This window comes from Sus scrofa, chromosome 4 (genome assembly GCF_000003025.6).
Source record: "Sus scrofa isolate TJ Tabasco breed Duroc chromosome 4, Sscrofa11.1, whole genome shotgun sequence".
NCBI classification, from domain to species: domain Eukaryota; kingdom Metazoa; phylum Chordata; class Mammalia; order Artiodactyla; family Suidae; genus Sus; species Sus scrofa.
The window spans coordinates 120,433,985-120,459,012 of record NC_010446.5 but is presented as its reverse complement, the minus strand read 5'-3'; the positions used below and the strand labels follow the sequence as shown (position 1 = coordinate 120,459,012).

The 25,028-nt window shown below is 37.6% G+C and overlaps 1 protein-coding gene across 2 annotated transcripts in view; it reads right to left on the bottom strand.

Moving 5' to 3' along the window:
• Positions 1–25,028, bottom strand: part of DPYD (dihydropyrimidine dehydrogenase) — a 780,991-nt gene that overhangs the window by 253,449 nt on the left and 502,514 nt on the right. For both annotated transcript variants that reach the window (NM_214044.2, XM_021088696.1), the window contains 2 exon segments: positions 5,025–5,108; positions 15,856–15,924. In NM_214044.2, coding sequence (NP_999209.1) covers positions 5,025–5,108; positions 15,856–15,924 — 153 coding nt within the window.

Below are 25,028 nucleotides of genomic sequence, written 5' to 3'. Positions count from 1 at the left end.
GGTAGGTCATCTCAGGCTGAGCCAATTTAGATAACTTCCCAGTCCCCAATTCCTTCCTCTGAATGGGGAAACTCTCCAAGGTTCTCTCTGTTCTGAAGGTCTGCGCTTCATTGTGCCCATCACTGACTCAAGGCAGAGAGGATACACAGCTGGTATGAAAAAATAACTGAAAAAGTTTTACATGTACATTTTTTGATGGCAAGGACAAAAACCATTTGAAGGGGATTATGTAACTAGAATTGTGAAGTCCTGTGCCTCTTGCTCCTCTTTAATGCTCTGTAGGAGATCAAATAAGAAGGTGGGAAGGCAAGGCATCTTATCCCATATCCTGCCCTCCACTCCCAACTATTCTTCTTTTAGTAGCTGACAGAGGAAGGGTCTAAGAATTAAAGGTACAGCTGGCTGAAGAAGGCAGCCTAGAGATTCTTCATTGTCAGGAACTCAGAGGGCTAGCAAAAGTCCTGGAAGGCTCGGTTTCAATATTGAAAGGTTGAATCAAAGAGATACATACTGATCAAATCCATGTTGAGAACGAGCACTTATCCATGATCAAATGTTTGCTGCTATTTACAAGTACCACATACAGTGTTAAGGGGACTGAATTGGCTCTAGTTCCTCACTGCTATACGGCCATGCAAGACAAGTATGGCTTCATCTTCCTTATTTCAAGAGAAATAAGAATAGAATTTTTCTGTCTAGCCACCTGTTTTTAGTTTTGGTACTAATTTCAAAAACAAAACAACCACACAACAATACAAAGCCATTCAAGGCCCATTCAGATCCCCTGTGAATCTAGGTTAGGAGGTTTTAGTAAAAATATTCAGTATAATTCTAAAAAGACAGAAGAGGGATATTCATCCAATTATTAATGAACACTTAGCACACTGGAAAAGAAGACAACCTTCAAAAGGCACCATCTCATCTGGACTTTATAGAATTTATTACAGTTCACTTATGTTTATAAAGTAATATGCTGTCACAGGAAATAGGTTTACATAGATTTTATGTAGACAACTTTAAATCTGAATGTTAAAATATCAGAGGAAACACCCTTATTCCTGTGAGATGAAACACCTAAATAGTAGGTTTGGGTTTGTTTGTGACTTGAGAGCTGACGTAGTCCTGCAATTAATTTTTGATTAGTAATACTATTTAATGCTAATATTGGAATACCAATTTATTAGAGACTATTCTTGGTGCCTTGCCTATGTTCAGGGTTAATGCTAATTAAATCTGAGGTTCTGGTAGCTACTGACCAGATTTGTGCCCTGGGAAACATGGAAGCTCAGGAGGGATTTTTTTGCTTCTTGTTTTTTAATTTGTTCAGTGGGATAAAGACTATCCTACTTCAGAGGATTGATGTGAACAGAAGAATGAAGACAAAAACCAATTTCCTGTTGTAATATAACTCTGACTCTTTGGAGTGTATGCAACCCAAACTAGAACATATTTTCACCTTTGCTGAGCATCAAATTTATTGGGGGGTATCATTAGTTAAATGGAAAAAAATTTTATAAAAGTGCAGGCTGACATACTAAAAGACCAAAGGTTCTATTTTAACCACATTAAGTACAAGATGTCTACTGAACCAAGCATGTTTAAACAACTGCTACTTGGATAGTCATCAAATCAAGTGAAATATACCAAAAGTGAGCAGTATTGCTTGATATAAAAACTTGGTTATCAAATACATAAAACATTGATGTTTATGCAAGCCAAGGAAAATATTAATATTTTTTAAAAGAACAATATGATATGCACTTGTTTATTTCTTTAGTTTCTGTTTTACCAATGCTTTTTATGGGTAGTTTAAAAAACCGTATTAGTCTGCTACTGATAATGTAAGCATTCAAAGCATATTAAAGCTTTAAGGGATTCAGAGATCATCTAGTTCAAATCCCATATTGCAGAGATAGAAACTGATGCGTCAGGAGAGGGAGTCGCTTGATCAAGGTGACATAGACGGCTGATGGAAAGAATAAAGAATGAGACTGCCTTTAAACACTAGCAAGTGTCATACTAAGTGGTTAGGACTTTATACAAAGTTTCACTTTGCAGGGAATACACAATTCAAATTCTCAAGGTCAGTTTGAGGTTTTTCTTTATTTCTACAAATTCTATAAACATATATGATGTCCATATGTTATAAAGTAAAAAGGTTATAGCCTTCTCTATTCATAAATTTCACAATTTTTAGTCACCTATGGGAAGACTTATAAAAGAGTTTAAATAAGTATATATGTAAATGGGCAATTTAAAATCACTTAGGTATAAAAGCAGCATTTTCACTTATTTAATATTTGCAAGAAAATATTTGAGATAAAGGAGAAAAAAACATGTTTAGAGAGGAAAATGTACTGTATTACGATGCTCTACCTCTCCGTAAGGAGCTAAAATTATTATGATTTCTAGAAACACCAGAAATGGGGAAAGTACAGAGAGTGTTTCTAATAAATAAATATTCTAGCCATGGGACTGATTTATGTTTGTTTGTTCCATTTATGAGGCTCTGGCAATACACACAGGTCTGTGCTTGACACACAGGGAGCTTTCAGTAGATGGAAGGCAGGATCACACTTGATGGGGAAGAGGAACCAGAACAGCTTCTCAGTCCCCTGGCACTGAATCCAAATTCCCCATCGTACCAACTGAAAGTGCAAAACTATGAAACCTAGGGAGGGAGGAAGAGGCTATGGGAACAGGAGGCAGAGAAAGGGGAAGAGGAGGTAAAAGAAATGATTAAGCTCAGATGTGTTTGTGTCTGTTCTAAAAAGACAGTTTTTTTTTTTAATGCACTAATATTCTTCATTCCAGCAATCTGAAATGTTGAAATTCATGTGTCCCAAGGAAGAGTAATCATTTAAATTATGTTGGAGCAAAATGACTAAATTAGCTTTATTTTTTCCATTGTATAATTTATAAGAGAATATAAATCAAAAGAAAATTTCTAAACTTGGCTAATAAAAGAACTAATTTTAGTTTTAGAGCTTATAACTAAGCTAACAAATAAAATGAAAATGTTCCCATTCCTTTCAGCCTAGGATGTCATGGGTTTGGAAACTTATGTTTTCTATGAGTTTTATAAATCTTAGTGATAACTGACTACAAAATTTTAGCATTTCCATCCTTATTCAGCCAAAGGTTGTGCAAAAATGTATGTGGCTAACTCTCTGGAGAGGATACACCTAAGACACTTAACAGTAAGGTACGTTTGGAAGTGTTCATGAAGCAAAGCACATATACACAATAGAATATAACTCAGCCATAAAAAGGAATGAAATAATGGCATTTGCAGCAACATGGATGGACCTGTAAATTATGCTAAGGGAAGTTAGTCAGACAGTGAGACCTAAATGTCACACACTATCACTTATATGTGGAATCTAAAAAAAGGATATAATGAACTTCTTTGCAGAAGAGATACTGACTCACAGACTTTGAAAACCTTATGGCTACCAAAGGAGGCAGGTTGGGGAGGGAGACGGCTAGGGTGGGACGGAAATACTGTAAAACGGGGTTATGATGATCGTTGTACAACTACAAATATAATAAAATTTATATGAGTTTAAAACGTCCGCTCTAAAAATTAAATTCAAGCCTGGGTGACGTTTTCAAAATAATTTCATATTTGGGGAAAGGATATTTATTAAAATTCAGCTTTCTTTTAAAAATCAGCCAGTAGGTTTATATTTTCCATAGCTCTTCTAATTCAGAGAAGTAAAAGATGTTTTGGTTCTAAGATTCGCTGGGAAAGTGGTAAAGAGAGAAACTTGACTCCTTCAGGTGTCTTTTCAGGAACCTTCCTCATTTTAGTCAAATTACACATCTTGAAATACTATTACCTCATTTGACTTATAAAAATCATGATTTCGTGTAAGGCTATGTTCCCTCTACAGGCAATTCTGAGGCTTGTTCCGCTACCACACTTACCGATCTTCTGGACCTGTTGTGAGTGGAAGAGAGGATATGCTTGGGAAACGTTTGACTAGGCCATTCTCTCCTGCTGCTTCAAAAGAATATTTTCTTCCTAAGCCACAAATCTACTCTGAATGTTAATTAAATATTTACAAGGTACTTTAAAATCCTCCCTGAATGCTAATATGAAAATAGCAACCTATGTTCATTTGAATAAGCAGAAATTTCTGCCTGACTAAATGAAGGGCCTCTGGTTTTGGAGTTTAATTCAAATAATTGTATGACATAGGAAAAAAAAAAAAAAAAGAACTGAGCACCTACTATGTACAAAGCCCTGTGCCAGGTATGGAAGTAAAAGAAAAATTTCTAGGACTAGGAAATTTGTCATAAATTACAACATTTTGCATTATTTAATTCACATCATTTCCCTCTAGGCTAAAGAGCTAAATTAGATGCAAAATACTCACCTTTTTAGCACTAAGCTTTTACACTGCTCCTTAACATATAATACTGTATCTAGTTCCATAAAGACACAGTATTTTCTAGATATTAACATATATTTCCACATTTTATTCATTATGTTTTTGAAAGTATTATAGCATGAAGGTTCCATTTATTGTATCCAAAAATAAAAATAGCATCAAAGTCTTTTTGCAACTCCCAAAACACAGTTAGGGAGTAATGATCATATGCTAAAAAATGTAAAATGCAATTTGCGCTGTGCCCCATTTACTACAAAATCACTACGAACAATGCATTTTGTACAGTATATTGCTCCAGGGAAACTGGATCAGCATCAGGAATGAATAAAGAACATTGCATTTGAAATCAGCTAATTCTGCTTCAGCGCTTTTAAAAACTATTTGTTATGATATTACCTCCTGTCAAGCACATAATGTGATATTTTCCTCAATAAAACTAAACAGTTGCTGTAATTTCAGTTTCCCTCATTTTCCACTTTTTAAGCACTAAATATTTAAACAATGCAGACCTGAACTCTCAAGCCAGTCATCCGATCTGCCCATCTTCCTGCCTAAGGTATAGTAACTGTCCGTACAGGGGCCTCTTCCGTCACACAGACACGCATAACGCAGCTGTTGAGTCCTTACCTGCCCACAAGCCAGGCCCATTCCTCTTTCTCCCATGCCGTGTGGACATGACAGATTTAACTCCAAGGCATCTGCTCCAGAGGCCTTTAAGATGGAAAAGAAAAACGAGAGAAAAGCCAAAGCTTTATCCATGTACTGAAAGGCTTTCACCATGATTTCTCAACACAGGTCACGTTTGAAAATGTTAACTATTCTGTTTACTGTACTTTACCTGTCATGTGAGGTATTTTCTGACTCTCTTAAATGACTGCATATTACAATAATTGTAACAGCAAATATATACTGAGTACTTATAAGAGACACTCATTGCTCTATGTGAGCTACATTTGTTACCGCTAACTCTCATAATCCTAGGGTTAATAGGGTACCGACTTTACAGATGAGGAAAGCAAAGCACAGGGGAAGTAAATGACGAGGCTGGTATCAAACGACACAGCAGAGACTGACTTAGGTTTGTTTAACATCACATTTATTTTGCCCTGTACAGCTTTCATTGTTATAGAAACAAATCTTACTAATTCTGGATAACTGGTACTGGAAGTAGCAATATAAAGAAAAATGTAGCAGGCTAGCGGAAATGAATAGAAGTAAGATTTTCAATGTGCTTTTTTATCAATTAACTTTTATTATTTATAAACACTGCTTTCATATGCTTTGGAGCATTCAAGTATGTTAGTTCCCCAAACTGGAACATTGTTAATTATGTTCTATGCTGCTTTAAAGAAAATTAAAAATAAGATTTTGGTAACAGTTCAAACTAAACCAAAGTATATAAAAACAAAGTCTCTCCTCCCATTCCCTACCTCTAATCAATGTTAACAATTTGGTGTGTAATTTTCTATTTTTTCTATGTATGTAAAAAAGTAAAACACATTTACCGCATGTATTTGGCTTTTTTTTTCTTATTTTTTTTCTTTTTAATTTTTCTTCTAGTTTTCTTGAGATATAACTGACATATAGCACTGCGTAAGTTTAAGGTGTACAGCATAATGATTTGACTTACACGCATCACAAAATGATTATCCCAGTAAGTTTCGTGAACACCCATCATCTCATACAGATACAAGAGAAAAGATAAATACCTTGTGATGAGAATCTTAGGATTTACCTTCTCAATGACTTCGTATATAAGGCAGTGTTAATTATACTACTCATGTTGGACACCACATCCCTAGTATTTCTTTCTCTTAGAACCGCAAGTTTGTACCTTTTGACTACCTTGATCTAATCCCCCCCCCACCTTTTTCTATGTTTGTTTGTTTGTTTTCAAAGTATAATTGACCTACAACACTCTGTTAGTTCCCGGGACGGCATAGTGATTTGATACGTCTATACATCTCTATAGTTATAAAATGACCACCACAATAAGTCAAGTCATCATCTGTGACCATACGAAGATGTTACATTACGATTGACTATAACCATCAAACTACATTTTATACCTGTGACTCATTTACTTTGTAACTGGAAGTCTGAACCTCTTAATCTACCTCACCTATTGTTCTCATATTTTTAATTGATAATCAATTTTATTGTATTTTTTAAAAGTCTATGCTGAGAAATATGAAGTGTGGATAATTTTGTCTTATTTAATAATTAGATAGGAATCTTTTTCATTTAACGCATTAATTCATTAGTACACAAATGGGTCTTGTAAAAATGAACTAAATAATTTGCTCTAAGCATTCTTAAAATTATTGGAGAACCAAAAAATTCTTGAGAAGTCTTCTGCAAAAAAACTCTAAGAACAAATAAAACAATTTTTAATTTGAGGAATGTGAATAAACTAAACTATTCAAGTTTCATATTCTTTTAGCTAACTTCTAGAATTCCTCCATCGCCACAATTTCTTTTTAAGTAAAATAAACAAGACGTTTGAATCTAACATGTTACCACATCATGCAAAAACATTTTAAAAAGTTCATTATTTTCCAAGTATATCAGACCCTTCTTGAAGCCAGCAACCTTTCTTCAAGTCTCTCTTTTCTTCCTAATTGTTCAAGATTTTAGCCTATTTTTTCCTGCTTTATGAATTTAAGCAGGACAGAATTCTGGTTAGCTCTTTCTCCGTGGACTTTCTAACCCACCTTTATTCATTAGTGAGTCTACTTTTCCTTCTGCACATTTGTGGAAGTTCACTGATCATTCAGCCAATTTTCTAACATGCTTTTATTTTGGATTTCCTTATCTAATTCAGTTTTAAAATGCTTCATGTTATTTGAAAAGTACTGTACTACTTCTTTTCCTGCTGGCTTGGCAGTGAGCTTGGACAAAGCACAGGCTACTAAACTCAGCTCTAATCCTAGGTCAGCTAAGGAACTGGGGATGCTTTGGCCAAGTCAGTTAATTTTCTTTGCCTCCATCTGTCACGTGTAAATGTAGATAATATGACCTATCTCAAAGCAGCATCATGTGAGAATTTCCAGCATAATTAAAAGATTGTACATTGCAATTAGATACAATACTATACTTTTCTAATTATTGCTTAGTTATTTCAAGTATTTCTTTTAGACTTCTTTATGTAGTTGAAATGCAGCAATTAATAGCAACTCAACTCAATAACACTTTGGCTTAGATAAGCTTTAGGTGGCATTTGTATATATATTTACATGATATGTATTTCCTAAAATGTAAGTGCAAGCTTACAATCTGCTATCACGACATAATAACTAACATTTACTGAGCACCTACAATGTGTCAGATAGTGTACTAGGCTCTTAGTAGTGGGATATACCATTCTTCCCATTTTGCGAGTGATAAGACCAAGGTATGAAGCATTTAAGCGATTACTCATTGTTGTATACATGAGCTTGTAAATGAGAATAGAGTCGTGACCCCACCCATTTTTGAGTCCGGAGCTGTGTTCTTAGTCAATATCATAGCTTAGTAGAGTTCATTATCCCAAGGCTGCTGTTATTTTAGTGTGTTAACAAAACGCTGTGGTGGCATCCTTACAGCCTCTAAACTTTAAACAACCTATCCAAGTCAGGGTCTTTTCAGGGGCTAATGGTTAAAAATGTCCCCAGTGTTATGCACATACACAAGCACTGAGCCGCCAAACACACCTGGAAAGACCTTTGAACACAGGGCCTCAAAAGCGGAGAAAATCCTGCTGAAAGTAACAGAGAGATTGGGAATATTCATTTGGCCTCTACTTGAATATTCCTGCATAGGATGTACATTACCTTAAAAGGCAGTTAATTCTATTTCCGAGCAACTGTATGCATTCGAAAAGCCTTAATTGCTGAATGAGCATGAAATGTAAATTAACTGAAACTGGGCATGCATTCTGACTCCTGTTCGTCACAAGCTTTTTAACTTCGCCCAGAGTTTATTCTACCTCACCTAAATGATTATACAATAAAGTAACCCAGTGATGGCAGTGACATAGAAAATTTGCTGTTTCTAATTTCATACATTATCTATTTATCATCCATTTATCTGCATGAAGGAGAATGACATGCTACTAGTGTGGACTCTGGAGCCAGATTTCATGGTCTGAAGCCCAATTTTAGTACGTACTGGCCCTATGAATCTGGGCATATTACTTAACAGCATTTTACCTCAGTTTCTTCATTTCTAAAACATGGAAAATAGCAAGTAACTCAAGTTTGCTGCACTAACGTATAAATAAGTTCAATAAACGTGAATGACAGAACAGTGCCTGGACTGTAGCGATTACTATGTGAATGTAGGCAATTACTGCCTTCCTACCTATCTCCTGTCTGTCTGTCTATCCATCCATCCACCCGTCCATCCATCCATCTAGTTAGACTCTCCAACTTGCCCCTCCTCAGTCTTGATCTGGGAAAGGATTTAAAGTAATTATCCATACTTGGGGGTAGGGGAGGAAAAGAAAACTATTGTGAAGAATTCTCAGAATAGTGGTTGTGGTGTAATTTTTAAAAGTCATGGAAGCACCTTATCAAAACTCTCAGAGAAAGGAGGGAAGCATAAACCACTAACCCTTGTACAACATGTACAACAAAAATCAGGTACACAGCTCTCTCCCTTCTCTCTCCTTTCCCCTCCCTTCCTCCCATGTGCTGCAGCAGAGCGAGGCAGGGGACCAAGAAGATTTGAAGAGGAACCACACCCAGTGCGGGGTATCAGGGCCTGAGCCCAATGAGGACGGACATGTGGAGGCAGCTCCGTGTGGTGCATCAGGGCCCAGCAAGAAGGGAGGTCTTCCATGGGTGGGGGCGGCGGGGAGGGGGACAAAAGACGTCAGCGCCCAAGCAAGGTGGGGAGGGTGTTACCTTGGTGAGGCATGAAAGCTACACTTTTTGGATTCCTCTTAATTTCTTCTAAAAGAACATATGGTCCAAGCTGACTTTCTATGTGACACCACTGACATCCAGTCTCGACTATCCTAAACTGGGGACACAAGCTCTCCAGGATTTGAAACCACTCCGAAGTAGACTGCGACAGGTGAACACTGAACAGGCCTGGGCGCCCCACTGGACACTAAGTCAGTGACTGTTTTTTGTCTCCGACTAGACGTCTCTCTTTCCTGATTCCACACTGTCCCACTGCGCCGTCACTGTCCAGGATCCAACTGCTCCTGCATATTTCTGCAGTGTGCCTCTGTGTGCTTTTGATCTCGGTGTATTTGAGATTTCCTGATTTTAACATCTATGTAACCTTACAACACACCACTAGCCTAGACCGAGGTGAAAAATGACAAGAACCTGGCTTGTAAGGGGTTTATTTGGACTTTCTACTAGGAACAGTATGGCCACCTGGTTTGGAGACCTAGGCCTCCGGCTAGGCTTTCCTTATCTCAGCCTACCAGTTTGAGTCAGACCTTTGGCGATCCTTCATCAAGTGACTTAAAACCTTCAGCTCTGGATCTTAATCCCTCAAGTTCACTGGTGCTAAACAAAGTGCCACTTGTCCCATTTACTCTGTAATTGCTTCCTTGTTTGTCACATGCCAGAACACCAGGTCTGTGCCTCTATCTTACTCCAGTCAACAGATATCTGAGGACTATACACTGGCCAGCAAAGGCCCGTGTTTGGACTCAGGGCGCAAGGAGTGAACCGCACGGGGTCTTCACCCCCAGAGTTTGCTTTGTCCTAAGGAAGACCTGTTAAAGAACTAGTGACACCGTTTTATTAAAGTCTGCAGAGAAAAAGCACAAGCAGAGGTAGCCCCAGATTCGGGGGAGCATGAAGCTTAAACAATGTGGGGTAACGTCTTTAAAAATAATTCAAGAATCACAAACGCAAAATGAGGTATAGGTGCTTGGAAGTAGCTTGCACAAACAAGAGCTCTGAATCTTAAGCTTCATTAGGTCTATGGCAATTTAGCTTCTGAGGACAGGGTCTTGGAAGGAGTAGGACAAGGGGGTTAGCCCGCTGGGAGCTCAGAGTTGAGGAAAGGGAGAACGTCGCAGGCCAAGGGAACAGCAGCGGCTCTGAGTTGTAGATGTGATGGAGACGCCAAACAGGGCCAGTGGGGGGCTGGAATGTAACAAACTAACCCAAGGTGACACTGCGGAGGGGGTCAGGGGCCAGACCATATAGGTCAAGTTAAGAGTTTTGCACTTTAAGAAAGGTGGACTGGTTGTGGGCGAGAAGATTAGTGGGGCTTCCTGAGATAAACGTGGACGGGCAACACACACGGAGCACACCCAATTTCTGTCTCCTCAGGTTTGACGGTCTTCCTCACTGCCCAAGCTTCTGCCACTAGCTTGAAGGGAACCTTGGCCCTCGTGGCTGTCCTCACATCTCCCCTCAATGCTAGCTCTCACAGCTCCTTCAGCATGAGAGTGGGGCTTGGTCACAGGCTCCACGGTACCTGCCAAAGTGAGAGTTCCAGGAGGCCAGTGCCCTCCACGTGATGTGGGATTTGCCTTCTCTAGCAGCTGCCTAAAGGGGGCAGCACATGACCCAAAAGTGCAGACGGAAGTGCAGCCCTGGGGTGTAAACTCTGGCCACTGAGAGACAGGAGACAGGGAGGGACAGCAGATAGACCTCATCCTTCTTCTCCTCTGAGCTGCTGTGAGGCAGGAGGATTCCACACAGCCCTCCCGGGCCCACCCGGCCAAGCCACTGGCTCCATTTCCTTGAGAAGCTGGAGCCAGCTCTGGAAGGTACCAACTGTATCTGCTCTCCCTTCCACCTGCTGCCTTTCTTTTCTTCCCTTCACTCTTACTTCTCTGCGATTGAACACGTCAGTGAAGCATCTTCACATTAACTTTGACTCAGGCTCTGTTTTCTAAGCTAACACACATTAAGAAATAAATGGATTCAAAAATCTATTAAAATGAATTCAACATCTATTTAAGACCTACTATTGTGAGCTGTCAGTACGGTTCAATGTGGTATATACATTTGGGGGCAGCAGGGGGGGGAGCTGCACTCAATGCATAAAAATGTTTCCAGGTCAGGAATTAAACCCACACACAGTAGGTGCTTCATAGATCTTCCTTCAGTGTAACTGGGATAGAGTATCAATATCCCAGAAAAGTAGGAAAGCATGTGATCAGATACCTGAACCAAAAAAAAAAAAAAAAAAAAAATCCAAAAAACAAACAAACAAACAAAAAAAACTGAGCAGAATGTAACAATGCTATTGTTGACAACAAGCCCCGTAAAACTCTTCCAGACGCTGCTTCTGTTCTATGGTGCTAAAAAGCCAAGACAAATTAAAAACAGTTGAGGAATGCATAAAAGAAGACATTAAAAGCATTTGTACTCTAAGGTTAGAGTGAAAAAGAAGTTTTAGTTCAACATAGTTCTCTTTGTGTATGATAATAAGTGATATACATTAACTATTTTTTATATCGAAGTTGTATTAATTTACAATGTTTTGTTAGTTTCAGGTATACTGCAAAGTGATTAAGACACATTATTTTTTCTTTATCAGATCCTTTTCTCTTATAGTTCATTATGAGATATTGAGTAGAGTTCCCTGTGCTATAAAGTAGGTCCTTGCTGACTACCTATTTTATATACAGTAGTGTGTGTGGTATATTTAATCCAAACTCTTAATTTATCCCTCCCCCTTCCTCCTTTGGTAACTATAAATTAGTTTTGTCTGTCTGTGAGTCTATTCTGTTTCAAAAATAAGTTCATTTTTATAATTATATTTTTTTTAAGGTTCCACATAAACACACTATCATCTGACATTTGTATTTCACTGTTTGTCTTACTTCGCTTAGTATGAGAATCTTTTGGTTCATTCACATTGCTGCAAATGGTATTATTTCATTCTTTTTAATGGCTGAGTAATATTCCATTATCCATATCACCACATCTTCTTTATCTATTCCTCTGTTGATGGGCATTTAGGTTGTTTCCATGTCTTGGCTGCTGTAAATAGTGCTGCAATGAATACTGGGAGGCATGTATCTTTTTGAGTTATAGTTTTCTGTGGATATATGCTCAGAAGTGGGATTGCTGGGTCATATGGTAACTCTATTTTTAGTTTTTAAAAAAACTCTATACTGTTTCCCAAAGTGGCTATGCCAACTTACATCCCAGCAACAGTGTACAAGGGTTCCTTTTTCTCCACACACTTTCCAACATTTATCATTTGTAAACTTTTTTATGATGGCCACTCTTACTGGTGTGAGGTGATACATTAACTTCTAAAAACAGCATTTAGTTGTTTAGTTACCATGTTTTAAGCATTTAGTTACCATGTTTTAAGAAGGTATGTAAGTTCTATTTTTTTAGCTACTTCTGGGTCTTAAATGTTTGTTCAAAATAGTAAAATAAAATGGTACCCTCTGGTGAAACAAATACTCATCCCTTCTTGTATAAATTTTCATTCTGATATAGAATTTTTCAGTCCTTTTTTCATGTTAGTACACAACTGGATGTGTTCAGCTGTTACACATGTGCATTTCTGTTTTCAGATACAGTAGTAAAGAACTGATGGTAAATTTCCTCAATTCTCTATTACGTATTTCAAGAATTAATCCACGTCAAGGAGAAGGACCTCCTGAATTTAAATACACTGATTATCACATTAAGTGATTTGCTGAACTTGAAACCTGTAGCCTGCTCGAACAGCTGGTGTGCCTGTGCCTTTGTTTACCTCTTGTTATCAAAGACATGTATTTTAAGTTGTACAGTATACTCTAGCTTGAACACTTTTTGGTTTTGTAGGTTTATTTTAATGTGGGCTCTTCTATTGTAAGTGAATTTGTTTTAATCTGTACTGAAGCATGTGTTCATAAAAACATAACCAAATACTGACTCTACAAAACATTCCTGGGTGTGTACCACATGAGCTGTGATGAATCCTGCTGCCTATCACTGCCATCCAGGGAAATGTGAAGACCGAGGGGTAGTTCCCTCGTGTGACATATCCTGAGCTGGCCCATAGTTCAAGACCGCAGGGAAGATTTTTTTTTTAAGTTGACACCATCTATAGAATGAACATCTTGATACGTAGAGTGCTTTCCTGTGGACAGATTTCATAAACTGTTTTGATTGAATGGAAGGCATACCTTTTTTTTTTTTCATTTAAAAAATCGTTTTCCTTTTGTACTTTCTTCCTAACTTTCCTATTTATTTATTGCTAGGAGAACTTAGAAAATGATATCAAATAAAATAGCAATTAAAGAAATAGGTATAGGAGTTCCCGTCGTGGCTCAGTGGTTAATGAATCTGACTAGGAACCATGAGGTTGCAGATTCGATCCCTGCCCTTGCTCAGTGGGTTAAAGATTCAGTGTTGCCGTGAGCTGTGGTGTAGGTTGCAGACGCGGCTCGGATCCTGCGTTGTTGTGGCTCTGGTGTATACCAGAGGCTACAGCTCCGATTCGACCCCTAGCCTGGAACCTCCATATGCCTAATAAAATGGCAAAAAGACAAAAAAAAAAAAAAAAAAAGGTATAAATTCTGGAGAGGGTATGAAGAAAAGGGAACCCTTCTATATCATTGGTGGGTTGTAAGCTGGTACAGCCATTTCAGGAAACAGTATAGAGGTTTCTTAAAAACTAAAAATAGAGCTACCATATGATCCAGCAATCCCACTCATGGGCATGTATTCACAGAAAATTATAACTCAAAAAGATACATGCACCCCAATATTCATGGCAGCACTATTTACAACAGCCAAGACATGGAAGTAATCTAAATGTCCATTGACAGAGGAATGGATAAAGAAGATGTGGTGATATGGATAATGGAATATTACTCAGCTATTAAAAAGAATGAAATACTACCATTTGCAACAACAAGGATGTCAACTAAGAGATTCTCACACTAAGTGAAGTAAGCCAGATAGAGACAAATTATCATATAGTATTGTTAATATATGGAATCTTAAAAAACAAAAATGATAAAAATGAACTCATTTACAAAACAGAAACAGACTCACATGCTTCAAAAACAAACTTGTGGTTACCAAAGGGGAAAGGTGAAGGGGAGGAATAAATTAAGACTCTGGGATTCACATACACACACTGCTAGGTATAAAATAGATAATCAACAAGGAACTACTGTATAGCCCGGGGAACTGTACTCAACGTTCTGTTATACCTGTATGGGAAAAGAGTTTGAAAAAGAATGGCTATATGTACACGCATAACTGAATCATGCTCCCGTACGCCTGAGACTAACGAACACAACACTGTACATCATCTACACTGCAATATAGAATAGACATTAAATTAAAAAAGAAATAGGTGCAGAATGTGAGAAATGGGAAAAATATCTTTAGGTTGGTTAGTATGTCACTAATATAAAGGCTTTTGTCTTTTGAAAAGAAAAATTTACTTATTTAAAAATTAGTGCCCATTACTGAAGAAAATAAGTAGTTATTATTTAAGTTTAATATGTTATTTTACAGAAGGGCAGAGAAGCAAGGAGCATGATAAAGCCGTTTATCACAGTCAGCTTAAAAGTGGCAAAACTCAAGCCAAGCCTGGGCTCTGTATAAAATGTCACAGTCAACTGGATAAATACGCATAAAATGGACCCAGCACCAAAGGCCGTGAAGCCAATACTGATCATGTTTAATTTGACCCTTCTAAGTCCCACAAATAACGTTTGCACTCACAGCTTTAAGACACCCAAGTAAAATGTACAATCAACATTACTGAACACTATCTAGAAAGCTTTAAAATGTTTTATAGTGTAGAGTCATTTATTCACAGTATTGTTAGAGTTCGTATTCTATATTTCTGAGAGGTTTTCAAGAAACCCCAGCTAAAACTGTCTATGGTATTTTTCATGACAGAACGATGGACCTAAGTATACAGCTTTAAGTATGTATTTTTCTATTTGAAATACAAATTTGAGGCACATGGTTAGTTGTTTGCATTTGTGCAAGAATCAATTTATATTATAGAAAACCTGCTGACTAGTGTTCCATTCAGGAGCATTCTGTCCCAACATTTTATGCATGTCTGTATTCAAACGAGAATAGTATTAAATGAACCTTTTATATTTTAAATATTCAAGAGTTTTATATTCAAAATTTCTTTTCTCGCTGTCAAACTGGTTTGCCTAAAGGCAGGGTAAGATCAAGTTAGACTCTCAAAGGTAGAATTAAATTTTATCTTGGCATCCATCATAATATACAGTTTGCTTAATATGCAAATAAAGAGTATATGGATTCAAAGAATAAAGGATTTTTAGGCAGTGTGTGAAATCTGAGGGACTGCTTTTATAGAATAGATTCCTTTCCCATTTCCATTTCCATCATTTTAATGAAAACACAGGGTAAACAAATTATAATAGAAATGTTTTAAGTTACCATTTTCCATTCAATTTTACTTCTATTGGGTTATTTTTCATGACAGCTCTTTATAAAACTAATAAAAATAGAAGAGAAGAAATAAAATAAATATAAGGTAAAGAAATCGTTACCTCAGCCTTTCTGGAGAGTTCCATCCAGTCATTTTTGTTGTAACTACACATGATGCTGGCGATCACAATCTTTAAAAAGAGAAAGAAAAGACTGTAAAGAGTTATGCCTTTGTACTTAAGCATATTTTAATATTTACATACATATGTTAGTTTCCCATTAGCTGCAAGAAATTGTTAAAAATACCAGGGTATGATAGTGAAGCAAAGGATGAGATTTGGGGGCTTCAGACTTATGTTAGAGACTTTCTCATTTACTATCTTTGACTACTTTGTTTGAGCCAAGTTACTTTTTTCTGATCTTCAGCATTCTCATTTTTATTTATTTTTAATTTATTATTTTTTTCTTTTTATGGCTGCACCCACAGCATATGGGAGATCCCAGGCTAGGGGTCGAATTGGAGCTGGAGCTGCCAGCCTATACCACAGCCACAGCAACACCAGATCCGAGCCACGTCTGTGACCTACACCACAGCTCATACCAATGCCGGATCCTTAATCCACCAAGCAAGGTCAGAGATCAAACCCGCGTCCTCATGGATATGAGTCGGATTCTTAAACCACTGAGCCACAACGAGTACTCCGCATTCTCATTTTAAAGATGGAGATAATAGCCCTGACTTGCCAATTTAAAATAGTGATGGTTGGATTTACATGAATTTGTGTATGTGCAAATTTCTTTAAATCACACAAGGACGTAGAAATATTTATTAATATAATTATTGGTATAGCAAAAGGGTTCAAGGTATGGAACAGATAAATTACTGTCTTCTTCAGCCATGTCTTATTATAGTATGGATAATAACACCTTAGCTGTTCAGAATGCATTATAGTTTCAAATCTTGTAAATGTTGATTATTTACTACAGTCTTACGGTAACCTTATAACAGAGGTTATATAGTGTAATAATTATTAGTATCTGCTAGTATGAAACCAGAATATCCAGATCAGAGCTTGAACTCTACCACTAACTCTGTGGCCCTGGGCAAGACTTTTAGTTCCCTCACTGGATAAGAGTACTACCTACATAGAAAAGTAATAACAGGATTGCTAGGAGTTACCTGGTTCCACTGATGTGCTAGGTACTGCTTGAACGGTTTTCACCTTATTAACTCACTTTTCCATTTACAACATTATTCTCCCCATTTTACAGATGCAGATGCCAGGCGCTGAGATGTACAGGTCACAAAGCTAATAAGGAGGAGAGCCAGTACTCAGACCCAGTAATTTGACTGGGACTCTGTGTTTTTAACCCTAGGTTTAGTTGGTCTAATATATGTACACAGTACATGTCAGTAATTCTATTTATTAGCATTTAAAGACTATAAGATCATGACACAGAGCATGTGCCAAGCCTAAAGTCACAGAGTCTTGTGGAAGAATCCACTAAAAGCCATTAGGGTTTCACCACATACACAGCTTTTGTCTAGAAAAAGCAAAACAAAACAAAGACATGCTGTAAATGTCAGAGGAATGCGTTTAGCATAAAGAGAAAGACAGAAAATAGGTTGTGATCATATTGGAGAGAGTTCTGAATACCAGCGTTCTAGACATTGAATAAGCCTATCCTTAATGTTGGGTCTGTTTTTTCTCTCCTGATAGATAGACTGTGATCTCCATGGGTGCTGGGGCTGTTCTGAACCATTCGTCATTTGATCTTAAAGAACCAGCATGATGCTTGGCACATAGCAAGACTGAGCGAATAAATGCACAAGGGCATTAAAGGTTTAGGAACAGGGGATTGCTTTATCAGTTCATCCTTTAAAGATTAAGCAGAAACGAACATCAGGACTTAGAGAAGGGAAACAATAAACAATTGGTGAAAACTGTTGGCAAATGTTATATGAATCAGAGTCAACAATGCACAGGGCTACGGAGAGTATTGGTCTTGGTGATGGAAAAAAAAAAAGTCAGATATTAGAATACACAGGACTTGTGAACCAGAAGGACCAATTAAGAAAGAAGAATCCAGAGATCTGAGAGTCTGATCCTGAGTGACTGAGAAAATCTCAGGACTTCTAAAGGTAGGACAATGATGAGAAAAAAGGAAGCCAGGAGAAACAGTATATTCAAACAGATTCCTCTTGAGAGAAAGGAACAGAGAGAAATCTAAAAGCAGATGATCCTTAGAGGAGGAAAATTAAGAATGCATAATTCATTATGATTGAGATCAGGATTCACCTTCTGTGTCCAGTGAGGATGCAGCTTTTAAGAATTTGGGAGAAAAATGTAAGAATAATTTATGGCCTTTTTGGTAGGAGCTGAAAGAAAGCAAAAAGTCCAAAAATTCCAAACTTGGCCATTTGCAAGCAAAAAAGGGTCACTACTGTAATTACGCATCTTCAGTAAGACATGCTCTTTCTGCCCTTCCCACGTGATCTAAGACCTCAGGGGTATTCTGCTCCACTCTCCAGTTAGAAAACAGACCAGGGAGGAATACCACAGAGGGTACCAGATCTTCTGAGACTAACTAGAGTAATACCTCCTTATGAGTATCCCCTGCATGAAAAAAAAAAAAAAAAAAAAAGGACCTCACAGGACAAGAAAATTAAATGGGATGAAGGCTGGGGACAGGCAACAGTGGCCTGCTGTCTTCAGTGGCCTCGAGGTCAAGTAAACAAACATTTAAAAAAAATGGTTAATCCAAGGATTTAAGGAAGGAACAAAGTCCCCAAGCTGGCTGGTAAAACTTCAAGGGTAGAGTTAGATCCAAAGATGCTGACTGAAAAAGCAGTTTTAGCTTTGGCTATGGATTCTCCTGTGGCGAGAGAGACAAACGATGGTCCTAGGTTTTTAGGGAATTTTATTACTCAAAGCAAAGCAAGACCAGACAAAACAAACAGACAAAACAAAACAAAAATGAAACCCAAATATGCCTCCAATCATGACAAAGTAATCCTCAAGTTCACTTGCCCATGCAGATGTGGAGTGGCTGCTAAGTCGGCAAGGCGCCCTCCTCTCCAGCGCCCCTCTGAGGGTGCCATGGAGGACAACTTACTTCCATGGCCAGCCAGCACCAACTGCCAGGGAAGTAAGGTTTACTCGCACTGACAATCGATGTGACAGATGCTTTCAGCTAAAGACTGGTATTGTTCCTTTATACTAAATGGCAATTTTTATTCTGATAAAGCTGTTTTTGCTTCAGATATATATTGATTGCATCTGGATTGGTTAAAATCATCCTTTGCTTTTTAAGTCCTGAGGGTCATGAGGAGCTACAATTGGGCTTGATGGCGAGAATAAATGTTACCCAGAGAGCTGTCCCAAACACTCGAGAACATGGTGACACCAAATGCCAAGGAGTGCAGTGACGGACGTGATTTGGGGCACGCTGTCATTGCAGAGGGGTGACCACAGGTGGGAGAGTACCTTATGTTGAGCAGACACAGGTTCTGTGTGCTCTGAGCAGCCAAGCACTGCTGCGCTGCTCTCTTTTCCTCATCTTCTAAAACAGATTCTACCTCTTTGTCCAAGAAGCTGGGAAAATATCCCTGACAGGGTTAATCATAGTGATCAGCTTCTCTGCTCTCGTTAAAGTCCTTCAATGGAGCTGGAAAGATAAAGGCTTTTTTTCCCTCTTTGGTCCCTAAGCTGGAACGAAGTGTGTTCAGAGCAGCTGGCTCCTCACTTAACCAACCAAATCCTCCCACCCCAACCCAAGGTTGGCTGCACCAGGTAAAAATAAAGCAGAGGCAGAGGAAAGTAGAGATGCACAATGGAGGGAGTTTCCTGCCACTTTTAAGTCAGGTGTACCACTAACATGCCTGCACATATGAACTAATAAATACCACTTTGGGCTTAAGAACATTCAAGTTACATTCTGATTTCCTATCACTGAAAGTCTTGACAATTACTATATACCAAACTAAAATGTTTATTTTTAAAATAACTTCCTGGAGTTCCCTTGTGGCACAGCAGGTTAAGGATCCAGTGTTGTCACTTGGTGGCTGGGGTCCACGCTCTGTCGTGGGTTCGATCTCTGGCCTGGGAACTTCCACATGCCATGGGTGTGGGCAAAAAAAAAAAACAAAAACAAAAACAAAAACAAAAAACACAAAAAACAAGACAAAAAATAGCTTCATAAGCCTTTTTTCTCTCAGGTAAAGGGAAAAAAACTTTATACATTATTTTAAATGCTAAAATCTAAACAATCTAAATATCTTTATCTAAAACCAAGAGATGGTTTGTGAAAATCTGTGGTGACATTCTATTTCAGAGGAATAAAAATGACCTCAACATCTTTTTATTCTTTATTAAAAGATATTAGGATTTTTCAAAAAAGTCACACTAAAAGACATTAACACTAAAAGGACACTGGACGGAATTTAATCTTTCTTTGATGATTAGAAAACCTTCAGTGTTTTACTGTGCTTGGTTTCTAATCAAGCAAGAGAAGACAGGTTACTTTGTTCCTACAGGAAAAAAAAAAGAATTGATGTATATTTTATATTGTGAAACATCATGAAATGTTACTAGAAATGAATACCCAATGAACCATTTCTAAAACGGAGTAACATTTCCCTATATAGCACTTAATTCATGCCATTTCTAGTGCTCCACTTTTCATGACTCATATTTTAAAACATTATTGGATGAGTTTACACATAAAAGCCAAATGCTATGTAATGTTTTAACTACATCCAACATTTTATGATACACAGTCTAGTGAGAGAGTTAAACAATGTCAGTTAACCAATCAATATGCAAACTGAGCACCTGCTGTGGTAGCACTAGATGATATGCAAAGGGGTTTAAGACACTGACTCAGAGTCAGAGATGGTTTTTCGTGCTTCGGTTACTGAAATTGGATGTGTTCCATGAAAGGGCATTCTTCTTTTTTTTTTTTGTTTTTTGACTGTGCTCATGGCATGTTGGCATGTGGAAGTTCCCAGGTCAGGGATCGAACCCATACCACAGTGGCGACCCAAGCTGCTGTGGTGACAATGCTGGATCCTTAACCCACTGTGCCACAAGGGAACTCCCATGAAAGGGCATTCTTATATCTAATTCTGCTTTATACAGAATACTTTTAAGTTGTAATTTTCCATAGTTTTGACTTTCACTTTGACTAACGAATATAACTTAAAATGTGCATTCTTTGTGTAAACATCTAATTTACATGAAACATTAATGGCCTAAAGTATATACAATGACAACTATAATAATTTATGGATCAAATTTTGCATGTTGTTTCCTCCCGAAAAATACTTCAAGGGTTAAAAACAACAGTACACTTACTCTGCAACAACAACAACAACAACAAAACAGTGTTAAATGGCTTCAACTGTCATCTTTCCAAACTTTTAAAGAATCACAAGTCATGGTCAAAAATTTTTTTAATTCATTTCTTTATGGAATAAGATGATCTTACCAATTTTTTTCAAGCTCAACTACAAAAAAGTCTGTACATCGGAAATTAAGGTGAAGAACAACATAAAACTTCCAACTGGTTCCCAGCAGGCATCTTATCGCCTTCCCAGGCACTTCCTTTTTTAGGTCTATGCTTAAAATAGAGGTTGGAAACACCTTTTGGTATTCTGTAATCATACTGTGAACTACACTGGAAATTCAGTCAACAATTCGGCTTCAAGACAACCTAAATTTTGTAGCAGGAAACACTGCAATGTGACAAAGGCGAACAACTGTAAATTATAAGTAGCCAAGTTAGGTTTTGCCAAACAATTTAACAAAACCATTCCTAACACTACTGGGATTATATTTTATGGGAAAATAGCATGTGACATGTGCTTTTCAAAGACATTTAAACTCAGAAAACATGTTTATTAAATAATAATTAACTGTACAACATTCAAATTGTAAATGTTCTTTATACTTTACTACAAATATAGTGAAAGTGATATTGGTTTGGTTTTCCTGAAATGTAGAAACCGAGGGCAGAACAGTAAAAGTACGACTTATATGTATGATTGGGTCACTATGCCATACAGCAGAAGTTGAGACAGCAGTGTAAATTGGCTATATTTTGATTAAAAATTTTTCAATTAAAAAATCAAATAAAGTAAAACTCATAAGATCTTCAAATTTTATATAATCATTGCTATTTAATGGTTGCAAATGGGAAGAGTATTTTTAAAGTTGTCCTTTTATATATTATTTTAAAATTCATCATTTTCTATGGTTATTTTGGGAACAACAAATACCTTGCTTATACAATGACTCCTAATATAGAAAAGTCATGTCAAAGTTATACACCACATGCATAATTTCCATAGAAAACAAATCAAAGCTGTTTTCCACAAGAAAAAAAATACTGCATACTACTCAGGAACTACAGTTAATTACTGTGTTTTCCTCTCATTTTGGTCACTTATTACCACGTCTTTATCTAGTTTCCATCTCTACTGTGTCCAGCTACTGATCAGCCCTAGATCACCTGTGACTTTGGCAAACACATTAGATGTTTTCAACCTAAATCTTTATTGGAACTCCCTCCAGCACTGAAACAGTTAACCACCTCCAGCTTCCTGAAAATGAGTTTGGGAGCTATCTCATTTTTTTCTTATTTTTCCTATTTTTACTGTTCCTTCTCAGGCTCTTCTACCTCTGGCCACCTTTTACATGCTGATGTCCTGAGGAACTACTCAGGGGCCAGGTCCCCAGGCCCTTTTTTAGTATATACACATTCATTAGATATCATATTCACATGATACACATACACATTCATTAGATATCACAGTCACAATGATTTCAGATAATAGCTATATGAAGAAAATTCATGAAGCATATGCCTCCAACCCGTATCCTTCTCCTGAGTGCCAGAACCGCATATTCAACTACCTCTAGACCTACTTTCAACTTGCCCAAAAGCAAACTTAATTTCTCCACCCTGAATCTTCTCTTTTCTCCACATTAAATATACTCATACCCTACCCTTTTGTCCCAAGTTAGAAAACTAGGAGGGGATTTTCTTTCTTCATTTCTCTCATTGCCTACATCCAAATATTTACCAAATACTGTCTAATCCACTGGTTCTCAAATCGGACTGAACATTGAAATCACCTGCAGAATTAAAAGGAATAACCCCAAGATTTGTATGTAGTTAGGCCCAAGGAGCAGGATTTTTCGAGTCTCAGATGATTCTCAAGTGTAGGAAAGTTCTGAGAAGTACTGCTCTAGTTTATGCCTTGGGATGGTTGGATATCTCTTCCAGGTGTTCCTGACTCTTCATCATGACTGTCTTAATTAAGAGTTTCACCACCTCTCCCCCAGGTTACTGAAGTAGCTTTCTTATCAATTATTCTCCCTATCTCTGATATCAGCCTACACCATCTGCAGGTCCTTCTAAAGAGACACACCTGATCACATCACACTTCTACTTCAAATCCAACTTCAGGATAAAATCCAACTCCTTAATATGCTATACAAGACTACAATGCAATGTTTGCTCCAACCATACTGAATTACTTTGCTTCCTGAATGTAACATGAATTCTGCATTCTCTTGACCATATGTCTATTCCTTTTGTCTCAATGAAAAAGGAACGGTCCCTGTGCTCTAGGAACATATGGTATAATAAAGGAGACATATGTAAATTGATACAAAAATAATTATAGTGTACGAACCAGAGTGCAGTGAGAACCGAAAGGGAAGAGTGATTATTTGTACCTGTGTGAATCAGGGAAAGCTTCATAAAAAAGTAACTCTTAATTGATTGTGAAATCATCCAAGGGTATTTATTGGAAACTGATTAGAAATAAAAAGCCAAGAGTACCCCAGTTGTGGTAAGCAGCAGAAACAAAGGCTTAGGGCACTGGTTAAGGGCTATGCTCTGTGCAATGAATCTCCAGTTGTTCGACTTAGCTCTGGGAGAAATGAATGGTTACACTTCACAGGCAGTGGAGCTGGAAGCGTGTAGAAGACAGATTTGTTAAGACATGGGGCTAAAAGAATGGTTTCTAATCAGCTGAGCATTTGGATCCAAAGTTTGGACTATTCTGTCTAGTAAATTCCTGCCCCTGCCCCTCTTTGGACGTTCTCTTTTCTAGGAAGCCTTACCTGTTCACCCTTCCTCTCCTGCGTCAGGCACACCTCTTCCGTGATCTCACAGCATCTTACTGCATTTGACTGTCATCACATTTATTATATCGCATTAAATTGTTGTTTGCACATTTCTTAAAAGATGACCAAAGTTTGGGGAGGAGGGCATGGCCCAGTTTTTCATCTCTATACCTCTAGTATTTAATATTGTACCTTATATTTAATTTGGAGTCAATAAATATTTACCTCAAAGGAATAACTTAAATAACTGAGAAAAGGAATTATAACACACATTGCAAGTAACGCATTAGTGAAATAAAGTATTACATTTATAATATGTAAATATAGGCAAATATCTACAGAGAGAATAAAAAGGACAGAGGGGATAAGGTAAGAGGTTTAAGAACTTCACATATTTTATAAAGCAGTACTTAATATCAAAGAATAAGAATCCATTATATTTATTCCTACATTAATACTTAATACACATTTTCACATACATCCTCTCATTTATTCCACATAATAATTCTAAATTGAGAAAACCTTATGTTGAGAATGGTGAGCACAGATAATTTATTTTACCAGGGTCAAGTTAATCAATAGCAGAGGCAGGGATTAAGCTCTGGTCTTTTGACTCCAAGTTCCTCTTGACTACATCAAGACTATACCATATTGATTTCCTATCCTTTCAATTTACATTAGAGATTCCAGTTGATTTTGTGTCCTCAACCCTCCTGGGGTAGATTGTTTGAAAGAAGGGATTTCCCCTCCCTGTATCCACACCTCTTTGCAATGTAACTGTGCAGCTACCCCTGGGGATTTAATTACCTGCCTTTTGAATCTGGCCTAACTTTGTGACTTGTTTTAGTCAACAGACATGGCAGAAGTGATGTTGTGCCAGTGTCAAACCACAGCTGGAAGAGGACTTGTCCCCTTCTGTTTACTCTCTTGAAATCCTGCCTAGCCATGTGATCAAGCTGGCACAGGCTGCTGAAGGATCAGAGAACACAGGGAACAGGGCTGAACCATCCAGCTGAGGCCAAGACCAGCTGGGACACAGCCCCCCTGGAAGTTGACTATAGCTGGAATGAGATTAGCTGAGAACAGAAAAACCACACAGTTTAGCTCAGCCTGAACTGCTAACATGCATGCAGAATTGTGAATTAAATTACAGTTGT